Genomic DNA, 12,316 nt, shown 5'->3' with positions numbered 1-12,316 from the left:
TTACAATACCAAGGACACTTTAATAAAAACATTCAGAGCAATTAAAATACTTTTTTTTTTCATACCAGATAAAAACATTAAAAGTAAATCTTTTAAGAAATAAAATATTTACACTTTATAATTGAGATACAAGTGTACAATCAGTGTACTAAAGATGCAAATATTGCACTTAGATTAGAAGTCTAAAACATAAGGCTAACCTCTTCCTCTGAAGAGGTTCTAATCTCTGAATAGAGAAATCAATCTTTGAATCAAAATACAATCTGCTGTCATTTACCGAAAAGCTGTAAACTTCCACATTCAGTAGTAATAATGAAGGAATGTATCAAGACACGTTCCTAGCAGATGAGCTCAATTCACCCACCTACCCAAACGTGAGGAACAGTTGTGAATATTGAACTGGATCAATTGGTGCATGCTGAGAGTTTTGAAATGTAAACCATTTTTAAGTCCCAACACAATGAAATGTGTAGATGAATACAGTTTTAAAAAGAACACCATACTTACTTTTACTATTAAAAACCATGCAATAGATTCATCATAAACGTGAATTATTCCCTTGATCCAGGCAGTGCTTCAAACCATTCTCCCCACTCCCGCAGACAAGATGTTTGCCCTTTCATAGATTTCATTACGTGTATAACACGGGAGCAGTTTTCGAAGTATGGTAAATCTTCACACATCTATTTTGCCACATAAACGTGGTGAAAATAACAATGTCATCTTCAAGCATGATGGTGCCCAGACATGGTTCCTACCACAGAAATAATTCCAATATAAAAGACAGTGCTATATAAGAATCACCCCATACTGTTTAACTGCTAGATGGCTTTGATAAAGAACAGATCAAGTATGAAACCAACCAACACATCTAAGAGGAAGGTCTTCACTGATTGAATCTTTCTTATTTCTCAAACAGATACAAATCACACAGTAAGATTTATAGTAAAGGTGAGAAGACTGGGTATAAAATACACTGCCAGAAAGGCACATTAACTCTTGCTGCTACAGAGCTGCTACATATTTGGAGAGGGGAGTTCCCCAAAATGCCCAAACTGAATATATATAAGAAGCCATTGTCTCCTTGGCAGGAAGTTCTGGAGAAAGCATATCTGATTAAGAACCAGAACTCTTTGAGCTTTCTCTGCCCAAATGTCTGAATGTTATTAAAAGCATGCAGCCCCGATGGACTGGCACAACCTTTGCTGCATAGTGCATTATGCTCTAAATGCTTGCAACGTAAAAATGCACAGCTAGTTGGAAAAAAATTCTTAGGTTGCTGAAGAAGAAGAAGAATGGCCATTACAGCGGAATAAATTAATGGAATGAAATGGCACTCAGATAATGTTGCTGCTTAGTGGTTCATCTTTGGTGCTGAGGCACAAAACCTCTGTCAGAATTGGGTTTTTTAAAAAAAAAACAACTAAGTACCATTTAAAAAACCCTTAAAATCGTTAGGCTTTAGGTCCAAGGAATAACGATATCCTTCAGTTTCAAGTGGAAGCAATGTTTATGCAAGGATGAAGAATTAAAAATACTCCGCAATCGGGTCCATCCAATTATAGTCCCAAACAAAGTAACTCCGTGGGGGGGGAAAATAGACTCTCTTCATAATCTTGCACATGCTTAAAAAAAAAAAGAATCTGCCGTCCTTCATAAAAAAATAAACTTTTTGTGCTAGCCTCCCTCCACTTTCTGTGGGATACGGGACGTCATCAACTGGTTTCTTCAGCTTGCCTGACTCCTGCCAACTTGTTGCCCAGAACTGCAGTTAGGGATGCCCGCCTTCTATGCAGGATCCGCCCAGAAGCGATTAGGTCGGCATAGCCTCGCTGATGGGAGAAGGCGTACGCAGAACGACGGCCAGTTACCCCACGACGGAAGACGCTCGGTCTTCGCTTCCACTTCTCCTCCTCAGCCTTGTACTTCTTGCGGTTCTTCTGAATCTTTAAACGAGACAAGTGTAGAATAGATTAAAACTAAGAGGTAGAAAGAGATGCAATAGCAGCTGTTAGAGCAGAGTTAACTTGTGAGCCTCCCATGATTTATGGAGCTCTATCATGGATTTTTTTAAGAATGCACATCTTCCTCTGAAGCTTGTAATGAAGCCTCCAGCTTGAAACTTCCTCCTTTTCAGTTTGTCCTAAGTGACTCTCTGTCAGCCCTTCCAGGTAGTCCAGACAAGAAGCACCAACCACCAACCATTCCTTCTGCAGGCTCAGCTGCCTCTTATGTCACCGTTGCCTAGTTTGGGCTCCTCCCCTCCTCCTCCTGTCTCTCAAGGACATTCTCCCAGACCATTACGCTCTCATTCCTGAAATCCCAATATTGCGACTTTTTAGGCCGATACAGGAAGAAAAGCCTTCATAACGTGGCAGGTGTTGGAATAGATGGGAGGGGGGATTATGATGGTTATAATGTTACAACGAATCCTCATTTCCTTCCTCTCCCCACCATGCAATCTTCTGCTCATCTTTAATGCCAGAGCTGCCTATATGGATATAACTTCCATTTTGGGGGAATGGAGCAAGAACATAGGCATCCTGTTGAAAAGCTGATGGGATTACACATCTATTCAATGCTGATCACCTTGAATGTAACAGAAAGCAGATAATCCTGCAAGGAGCCCTAATCACATCTGCAAGACAATCATAGCCTAGGAAGCTTTTCTGTACTTAACTCATCAACCCTTCCAAATAACCCACTCTGGACAAATAATATTTAAAAACCCCAGCTTCATTCTGAGCATTTGTTCTCATCTCTAGCTGCAGACATTCCAGGGGAACTACATCAGCTGGGTAGCTAGATCTGAACTCCCCTTGCTTACCCTAGATAAATTCTTTAAGCTATCTGAGCCCAAGTCTCCTTAATGAGCTGAGCATGAGTCCAGCTGATGTGGCTAAAACCAGTAAAGGCCTGTTAGGGTCCTCCACTGAGCTGGACTTGCAGTTGCAGCCGCCCAAGGAGGTCACTGGGCATTTCTGGAGCTGAACTTATTCTCTTTAGTGCACAGCCTTGGGAGACCACCAAAGCACCACCTTTGCATGTCCCTGCAGCAATCCTTGCTGGGTTGGGTTTCAAAGCCTGGAAGAACCAGCCAGCTTCATCTGATCTGCTGGATGCAAATTTGACAAGGGAGCAGTATACCTATGTTCACCCTATGTTCACATCTGAGTCCCCAGCTCCAAGAGGAACATGGGTTCAAGAAGTCAAGGAGCACAATGAGCTGACCCAGCCAGAAGACACTGGTGAGCAGCCCTCCCTCCCTTTCTCCTTCTTCCACAGCCCTTCTTCTGGAAGCTCCATCTACCACTATCCTCAAGAAGAACCACCATGTGACCAAAAGGTACACCAGTCTTCTCCCCTCCTCCCACTTTACTGTCTTTGCATACAAACCATCTTCTCAGCCCCCTTTTCTTTCTCCCTCAAAATTCCCAACCTCCAGTTGTCTGGGCCACTTCTCCTTTTCTCTTGCTTCTACAAAACACACTACCTCTCTTTTTCCAGAAGGTTTGGACCTGCTGCCTCCTGAAACTGCATTGTGCATCCTGTTACACTATTAACCACCAGGAATTATTCATTGCTGTTCCCTCCACATGCTATACGCTATGTATATCTCAATGAAGTCTACGTCCCCAACAATAGCTCCTTTTCCAGGCAATGCCATGCCCCATTTACTGTTATTTTTCCCATGAGTATTTCATGAACATTGTTCACATTTTTATCACTATTCCATCGGCACTGTTGTTTTAAAAGCTATTTCCCCACTGAATATTCTTTCCCTAATGAAAGCTCCTTTCTCCTTTGCTGTCATTTCCCATTGACATGTTTTCAACATGTTGTCCCTCTGTAAAATTCAATCCCATTCTCTGAGATCTGAGTGGTCACCATCTCTGGGCTCCATATTCACTCTGGGATGCACAGCTTTTAAATTAAAGGAGTATTAATCTCCTGAAATTAGACTATAATAATCTAATTATAGATCAAATATATTGCAATTGAAAGCAGAACATATCTGTGATCAGGGTGTCTGCTGAAAAAATCCCCCTCCATAACCAACTGTTTGAACCATGGTTCTGCAGGTATAGATAATACAACAAACATTTAATCAAACTTAGAAGTGAAAGCTTCTGAACCCCTCCCTGTGGTCACACTGGTGGAGGACATACAGATAGACAAAGCAAGGGTCCCACAGCCAGGCTTGTTCTGATTATCATAAATCATGAATGCAGCCAGGGATTTATGGCTATAAAAGACCCACCCAGATCTTCTGCAACTTGTTGGTAACTTGGATTAATAAGCAGAATTTCCTACGTACCTTTTCACTTTTTGTAGGCCAGATAGTCATCATCAAGAATCGAAGGGCAACAACAGGTAGCAAACAAAGGGCAACAGACAGAATTATCGTCAACCAGATATATGGCTGTCGGAGGGCATTTGAAGCAGTACCTAGGAAGGAGACATGACAGTTACAGTAGGTGGCTGACAGATGTGGACTTCCCTCAAGCCAACAAAACAAAAAGCAATCTTTAGTATGCAATCACAGAGGCATCCCAGAGGCACTGGCAAATGATGAAAGCCACACATTCCATGAGATCCACTCCCATATAAGCAAGAACGAAGGGAAGAGCTTCCATTGCAGTGGTGCAATTGTCCAATCATTGTTTGGACAAATGCATCAGATCCTGCAGAGACCCCTGCGCAGCGATTATCATAAATGTTACTGGCTTTGGGGGCGTGGTGTGTGTGTGTGTTAACTTTCTGTTTTTAAAGTATATGCTTTAACACTAAGCTTTTGATCCTTCTGCACTTGTTCTCTGTCCACAAGTTTTGTACAGCTGAGCAAGAGGTTGTCTTTCAACATAATGGCTGGTTCACGCATAATCTAAGTACAAATATTTGTTTGCATGTTTTGGGCTTAGCATTCTGATTTGTAAAACCTCGTTGTTTGGCTACATGGAATGTATGAACCAGGCCACTACCGCTTCTACCAGAAATCATACTTAAACCAAACTGTGGCTTAAGCAAAGGGTGAGTCTAGCTATGTGCTTTTAAAAAAAATGTTTTTTATTGAAACCTAACAAGAATTTTTTTTAAAAGTATAAACTCTCAACTCCCAAATAAAAGCAGAGGTTAAGGTGTTGGCATAATGCCAGGGAGACCTAGGTTCAATTCAATCCTCAGCCACAGAAGCTTACTGGTGACTTTGGGCCAGTCACTCTCAGCCCAACCTCCCTTACAGGGTTGTTGTGGGAATGTGAGTAGATTAATTGGTACCGCTTCGGCGGGAAGGTAACGGCGTTCCGTGAGTCATGCTGGCCACATGACCCGGAAGTGTCCTATGGACAACGCCGGCTCCAAGGCTTAGAAACGGAGATGAGCACCGCCCCCTAGAGTCGGACTCGACTGGACTTTACGTCAAGGGAAACCTTTACCTTTACCTACCAAATCAAAACAAAATAGGTATGAGTTCAAATATTAAATCAAATAATAGGCTCATAAAATGGCTAACATATATCATAATCCAGCATTCTAGTGTCCAGAATGCTTGTGATGACTATCAGTTTCATTACATTCTTTAGATTATGTAGGGTCATTTTAGTTCTTTACCTTTTGAAACTTACAACCTTGTTCAATCCAACCCAAGGCACTAATCTCTCTCTTTTTTAAAGCAGATTTACTGGGATATATGATTCTGACATTTTAGGGAGTAACTTGTTTGCAGCTGGAGAGAAAAAAATCAGTACCAACCTGTGAACTGAAATATAAGAGGAAAAAGAACATGGATCCCAGCGCTGTGCAGGTCAAACATAATGCCAAAGTAAAGTGCAATACTCCCAAATATTGAGAAGGCATTAACAAATGTCCAGTAAGATGTATCCATTCCAATCTACAAGCAAACAGGATAACAAGTGAGAGAGAAATATGAGATCCATAAAGAATAAGCTAGGAAGATGCTGGGAAAGAGGAATGGGAGAGAGCAACGTTTCTGAAACTGTGGATCAGTCAGCTCCCTGGGAAGATCATGAGAAATTTGGAAGGGAAAGGAGATGTCATGATTTTTTTAAAAAAAACCTTGTCAGCCAAGTGGGAGAGCTATCAAAGCTAGTTCCAAGTTTTGCTTGTGTAAGTCCTGATGAGCAATGGCAGTTTGAAACCCCCTACAATCTATAACATTAACTTTTAATGTTTAAAAGAGAGTGGTATATTTATTGCTTGCCCTAATCCAATTAAATCATTAATTTTATTTGGGAGGAGGGAATCAGAGAAATTCCTGGAGCCCCTGGAGTAGAAGCAATTCCCCTTGTGGTTAATGTGGAAAACTGATTGGCTTCACTTATTGTCCAACTTCCACTTCAGCTTGAGCAGGAAGAAACACAGATCCGCCAATTTTCCTTCCTGCTGACTTCACGGCCTCTAGTTCATCCCACCCGCATTTTTCCTCTCTTGGCTCAAATCTTTCAGGTTGGTTTCGAAGGGAGGGGAGGACTTGTCTTGGTAAAGACATTAGCAAAATTACACATCCTCTGAATGTGAACTGTGAATGTCAAGCTGGCATTTTAAAGGAGTTACTGAACAGCGAAGGCTGATTGACTTGCCTGAAAATTAACTGCAATTATGAGAGAAGACGAGGCAGTGACTGCAAATGACTGGTAATCCGAAGGAGCTTCTCCGTCTTGCCCCATGGTTTGTAGGTAAGCACCATACGGTATGAAGAAAATAATCAGGGATGTTATAATACCATGCAGCAGACTTAAGAAGAACTTCTTGTAGTTAAAAAGCAAGTCTTTTTGTCCCGAGATGTACAAGGCAGGAAACTTCATGCTCAGTTTATCACTCACATCCTTAATTGAAAGAATTATGACAAATTACAATCCAGTTGTGTTTGACCAAGCTATGCATCCCTGTAACAGATGTGCAATATCAGATACAATAGAAAAATAGCCACATTTCAGCTAAGGCATCAGTGGGCAAAAATGAGCTGCCAACGTAAAGTGTCTACAGAAATTTAGAAAAAGAAGCTAGATTCACCTTTCTGCTTTTTGAGAGGTAACACTTTAACTTCCTGATAAGAGCTCTGCCTTCGCTCGAAGCCTTGCACATACCCACCTTATAGAAAAAGTAGAGAACCTAAGACCCACCTCACAATGTTCATGCACAGGCCTTCTCCCTGTGGATGTCCAAATCAACATAAAGGTGTTCAGAGGGGACCAGTGACATGCCCAAAGCTAGGGATGTGGCCAGTCACACTCCCAGTCATCACAAAAGCCCATAACACTTGAAGGGATCTCCAACCTCATTTAAAGAATTAAGTAAGTCTCTTAAAGGGAATCTTGTGACAGTTAGTTAATAATCAGGGATTACAGCTGAAAAAAGCCACAAATATAGGTAGTCCTTGTTTAGCGACCATAATTGGGACCAGCAACTCAGTCGTTAAGCAAAGCGGTTCCTAAGTGAAACACCAACTGTGCTCATGATCCTACTTCAGCTTTTTCTTTGCTTCACAGACCTGTGAAGGTCGTCAATGTGATGACTGGTCATAAAGTTACCTTTTCATGACCGTCGTAACTGCAGTCGCTAAATGTGGCAGTCCCTAAACAAGGACTACCCGAACTCCCAAACTGAACCAATACAAGAAAAATAACTGTTAATTTCCACACCATATTGTAAAGATTGCCTATTCTAAAACACCATCAGACTCATGAGCAGGATCACAAAGATATCTGATTTATTAAAGAATAGTATGCAGGATCACAAAGAAAGCTGAAAATGAAAAAAGCGCACCAAATACAAACTAAAAACCCTGAATGAGATCCCTCCCCCCGGGGAATCTTCCCAAGCTCACAATCCCAGGTGCTCCTAACGGTTTCTGATGGTCCGCGGGAAAAGTCCTTGAGCAGAGCACATAACCCAAACACATTCCATTGAAATGAGCATAGATACAGAGCTTGGCACAAGGTTTCACAGCAGCTCCCTCCCAAACAGAAACATGCATCAGCGCCATGGTATGTGAAACATTACGATGTACAGTGCACATTGAAACAGTGAACATGACACATATTTGGTAAGTGATGAGCTCATGTTTTATGCTGTTCTTTCACTGAGTTAGCATTCAGGTCTTAGCAACATTGCAGAGGCATGAACAGATTTCCTACAAAGGGTACTAATGATATGACTGTTGCATTACATGGGTACTTCAAAGTTTGGTCCAGTGGTTAAGGCCCCAGGCTAGAAACCAGGAGACTGTGAGTTCTAGTTCCGCCTGAGGCATGAAGGCCGGCTGGGTGACCTTGGGCCAGTCCCTCTCTCTCAGCCCAAGAGCCAATCAGGCGTGGTATGGGAGTTCTAGTCCCGCCTTAGGCCTTAAAGCCGGCTGGGTGACCTTGGGCCAGTCACTCTCTCAGCCCAAGAGCCAATCAGGCGTGGTATGGGAGTTCTGGTCCTGCCTTAGGCCTGAAAGCCGGCTGGGTGACCTTGGGCCAGTCCCTCTCTCTCAGCCCAACTCACCTCACAGGTTTGCTGTTGTGGGGAAAATAGGAGGAAGAAGGAGTGTTAGGTATGTTCGCCGCCTTGAGTTATTTATAAAAGTAATAAAGGCAGGATAAAAAAATCTTTTTAAAAAAAAGGCAAATGGCAGCTCCAAAGGTGTGGCATTAATACAGAAAGCAGCCACATGATGGCACTATTTCTCCAATATTAATGTAATATAGTGCCAACCATTGGGAAATGGTTTTGCAACAGAATGGATAACACTGACATAGTGGCTGAGTTCACATTCTGTGCTGAGCAATGTTTAACTGGTTTGTGGAATAAACCACGAAGGCTGGGTTCAAACAATTTATCAAACCATAAACAATTGGTTACAAATCACACCATGCGCTAAGCCAAAACCAAACAAACCACATCATGACTTGTACTGGGCGATACCAATCGAAGATTACCATGTGAATTTAACCAATAGAAAATTCAGAGGCAATGTTTTCATGGCACCCAGAAACAGCTATCAATTTTTAAGGATAAACTTTTAGCTTATTATTCAGATATACCTGGTCAAGTAATCCAACAAGAAGAACTGGGAGGCTGGAATATAATACATTGTACAGCGTGATAAACCAGTCCTCGTAAGCTGTCTGTAATTGCAAAGAAAACATATTACACCTTTTAAATCCAAAAGGGATGAGAGTGTTAAATTATCAAGTCAAAACCAAGCAAAACTACGTATTTCTGGCTCTTAATGGCATTAGGAATAGTCGTGGTGACGCTAGAGGTAAATTGGTTGGGGACGTGAATAAATGTGTGTTTTGCTATCAAGAAAATGCCATACTGTTGGCTATCTAAATAGTCAGCAGTGAAAGTTAGATAGTGCGATGGACTAAGGCATACAGATCTGAACATTCATGTGGCAAAGAACACAGTAGCTGATAAGAAAAATGGAACAAGCAACTGCAAATCATACATAAATTATGAAAAACTACAGCAAATAGTATTGCCAGGGACGTGGTGGTGCTGCGGGTTAAACCGCTGAGCTGCCGATCGGAAGGTCGGCGGTTCGAAACCGCGCAGCGGGGTGAGCTCCCGCTGTTAATCCCAGCTCCTGCTCACCTAGCAGTTCGAAAACATGCAAATGTGAGTAGATCAATAGGTACCGCTTTGGCGGGAAGGTAATGGCGTTCCGTGTCGTCATGCTGGCCACATGACCCGGAAGTGTCTATGACAACGCCGGCTCCAAGGCTTAGAAACGGAGATGAGTACCGCCCCCTAGAGTCGGACTCGACTGGACTTTACGTCAAGGGAAACCTTTACCTTTACCTTACAGCAAATAGATGAATTTGTATTCCTTGGTAGAATGCTTACTGAAGATGGGGAAATGGATGAGAATAATTTAAGATGTGCAAATAATGAAGAAATGTAGTGGGTAGTATCTACTCTGTTGCAAGGAATGAAGGTCAGTTGAAATAAACACAGATCACAATACTTTGTGTATTGTTGAATATACATACATGTGTACATTCTATGACTAAGCTGGAGGTAAGTGTGGAGCAAAATATACTTAAAGCAGTTCTAGCTACTAACTTAATCAGAACTGATTCACAAGCTAGGTTGGCGCAGCCAGAATAAGCAAAATAAATTCTATAATACCAGAGCCAGAGAGCAACTAGGGTGCTAACACTTGACACTTATTGTCATTTCTGTTGTAGTTTCTAGAGAGAATTCAAAGGAAACCACACAATGGCTGTATTCACACAACATGTTTAACCAGGTTACTGAATTAACCCCTTCCCTGGCCCACATAACACCTTGAGTCCTAAACAAATCAAATGGGTTGCGTTTGCAAAACAAATTAAGGCACACAAAAAATCTAACCAAATCAATACGAGCACTAAATAAGTTTAGCTTATTGTGCAAATGCAGCTGCTAGACCATTATCTGATTTGACTGAATACACGTTGTGAATATAGCCTGAGTTCTTTGCAATAATCTGGTGCAGGTATTACAAGATTATGGATAGCTATAACCTGGTTATATTTTTCTCCAGGAGCGATTATTGCCTGGTGAATCAGCTGACGTGCATTTAAACACTTAATGACAGTAACTGGGACCGGAATTTCCATTGCCAAGCAACACGGTCATAAAGCATGATGTCACATGACTGCACCACTTAGTGACAGAAATTCCAGCACTTCCAGTTGCTGTCTTGAAGTGAATCACCATGGGTTGTTAAGCAAGGACGTCACATGGCCACCACTTGTGACCTCCTGCTGCCTTCCCCATTGACTTTGCTTGTTGAAAGCTGACAAAGAAGGTTGCAAATGGCAGTCATGTGACTGCGGGATGCTACAATGCCAGAACTTCGAGGACCGGTTGTAAGTACCCCTTGTTCAGCGCCATCTTAAGTTTGAACAGTTGCTGAACGAGTGGTTGTTAAGCAAGGACCACCTGTACTTGAACATTTATGCACAAAGCTGATATAATAGCATTCCAGTCTCTTTTTATGACACAAATCAACAGAAATATATAATTTCATAAATATTTGTAAATACTGATTGCTGTGGAGTTTCACAAGCCTTTTTGATCCTTTACCTGAGCAGAATAGCCATTGAAGAAGGAGTACCAAAAATGGACTAAAGTAAAAGCAAAGTTTTTGTAGAAGAAATACCGAAGGAACTTGCACATTCTAATGTAAGACCATCGACCATGAACTAGCAACAGCCTTTGGAGATATCTGAACTGGCCAAAAGAGTAGTCACTGGACATGACGGCTTGCATCCCTTCTTGTCCACTTATCCCAACGCCAATATGTGCAGCTAGAATAAGAGTGAAAAATACACACCATTGAGTTAGCTAATTTATTATACAGCACCTCCAGAGCTTCAGCTATTGGGCAGTTATTTTTTTTAAATAAATAAAATAATTAATAAATACGTTTCAAGAAACATTATGGAACAAGACAAGTTTAATTCCTGTTTTTATGTATGTTACATGTCATGTAGCCTCATTATCATTTTTATGTCAATCATCTCTGCATTTTCCCAAAAGTATACGGTGATTTGTTTTTTAATGTACAGTGCACTTCAGGAATGCAGACAGCACTCGCTATTTTTAAAAACCTTTCCAAAATTAACATTTTAACAAAACTTCATTGTGTAATGTAATGTGAAATTCAGAAACAGCAGACCCCTCCCCCCAAAAAGGTAAACCCAGAATACAAGGAATGTGTAGGTTAAGGAACTGAATAAAACACAACATAATATTTTTCCTAAAGCCATTGCTACCATGACAATAAAGTTTGAGATATGCATACATACATATTCATGGCATTGTTCCTTTTCTTCGTAACGAACTTTATGCAACATTCAGAAAGGGAGTAAGAAATAGTAAAGCAAATAAATTAAAGGCATGATGTAAGAAAAGAAAGCATAATTAAAACTAGTTTCATCAGATGACTCAGAGATACTGATCTCCAGCGGCCATCCTGGCTTTCTTTGGTCAATCAAGGATTTCAGTTTTTAGTAAGACAGAGAAGATATGGACTAAGTATCAGTCAGTCAAAGACATAATTGCTCCCAAACTCTTAGGTTTTTAAACGTAACACTGTCTGGAATAAAAGCTAAGGTGTTCTCCTTCAGTTCTGATTCAGATTTGATATTCAAACTCCAAAGTCCAAATTCAGCTTAAGTTCCCAAAGAAAATGTTGCCTGCTTTTAAAATGTATTTTCTGCTTTCATAAAGAAGTTGACAAAATTGGCTCTTAATTTTTGTTCTGGCTAATCAGAGGGTTGGGGGATTTGAGGAAAGAATTTGGAATTTGGAAAGA

General features: G+C 41.1%; 1 protein-coding gene across 1 annotated transcript in view; it reads right to left on the bottom strand.

Annotated features, from left to right (window-relative positions):
• Positions 1-12,316, bottom strand: part of ATP8B1 (ATPase phospholipid transporting 8B1) — a 51,640-nt gene continuing 39,324 nt past the window's right edge. Inside the window, exons 22-27 of the mRNA XM_063295789.1 lie at positions 11,083-11,306; positions 9,048-9,131; positions 6,600-6,845; positions 5,752-5,890; positions 4,319-4,449; positions 1-1,946 (exon numbers count right to left, since the gene is read on the bottom strand). Of these exons, the coding sequence (XP_063151859.1) occupies positions 1,716-1,946; positions 4,319-4,449; positions 5,752-5,890; positions 6,600-6,845; positions 9,048-9,131; positions 11,083-11,306 (1,055 nt within the window). The 3' untranslated portion in view covers positions 1-1,715. The remainder of the gene's footprint in view (positions 1,947-4,318; positions 4,450-5,751; positions 5,891-6,599; positions 6,846-9,047; positions 9,132-11,082; positions 11,307-12,316) is intronic.

This window comes from Candoia aspera, chromosome 2, assembly GCF_035149785.1.
Source record: "Candoia aspera isolate rCanAsp1 chromosome 2, rCanAsp1.hap2, whole genome shotgun sequence".
In the NCBI taxonomy this organism is placed as follows: Eukaryota; Metazoa; Chordata; class Lepidosauria; order Squamata; family Boidae; genus Candoia; species Candoia aspera.
The sequence above is the reverse complement of the archived record's forward strand: the minus strand, read 5'-3'. Positions and strand labels throughout refer to the sequence as shown.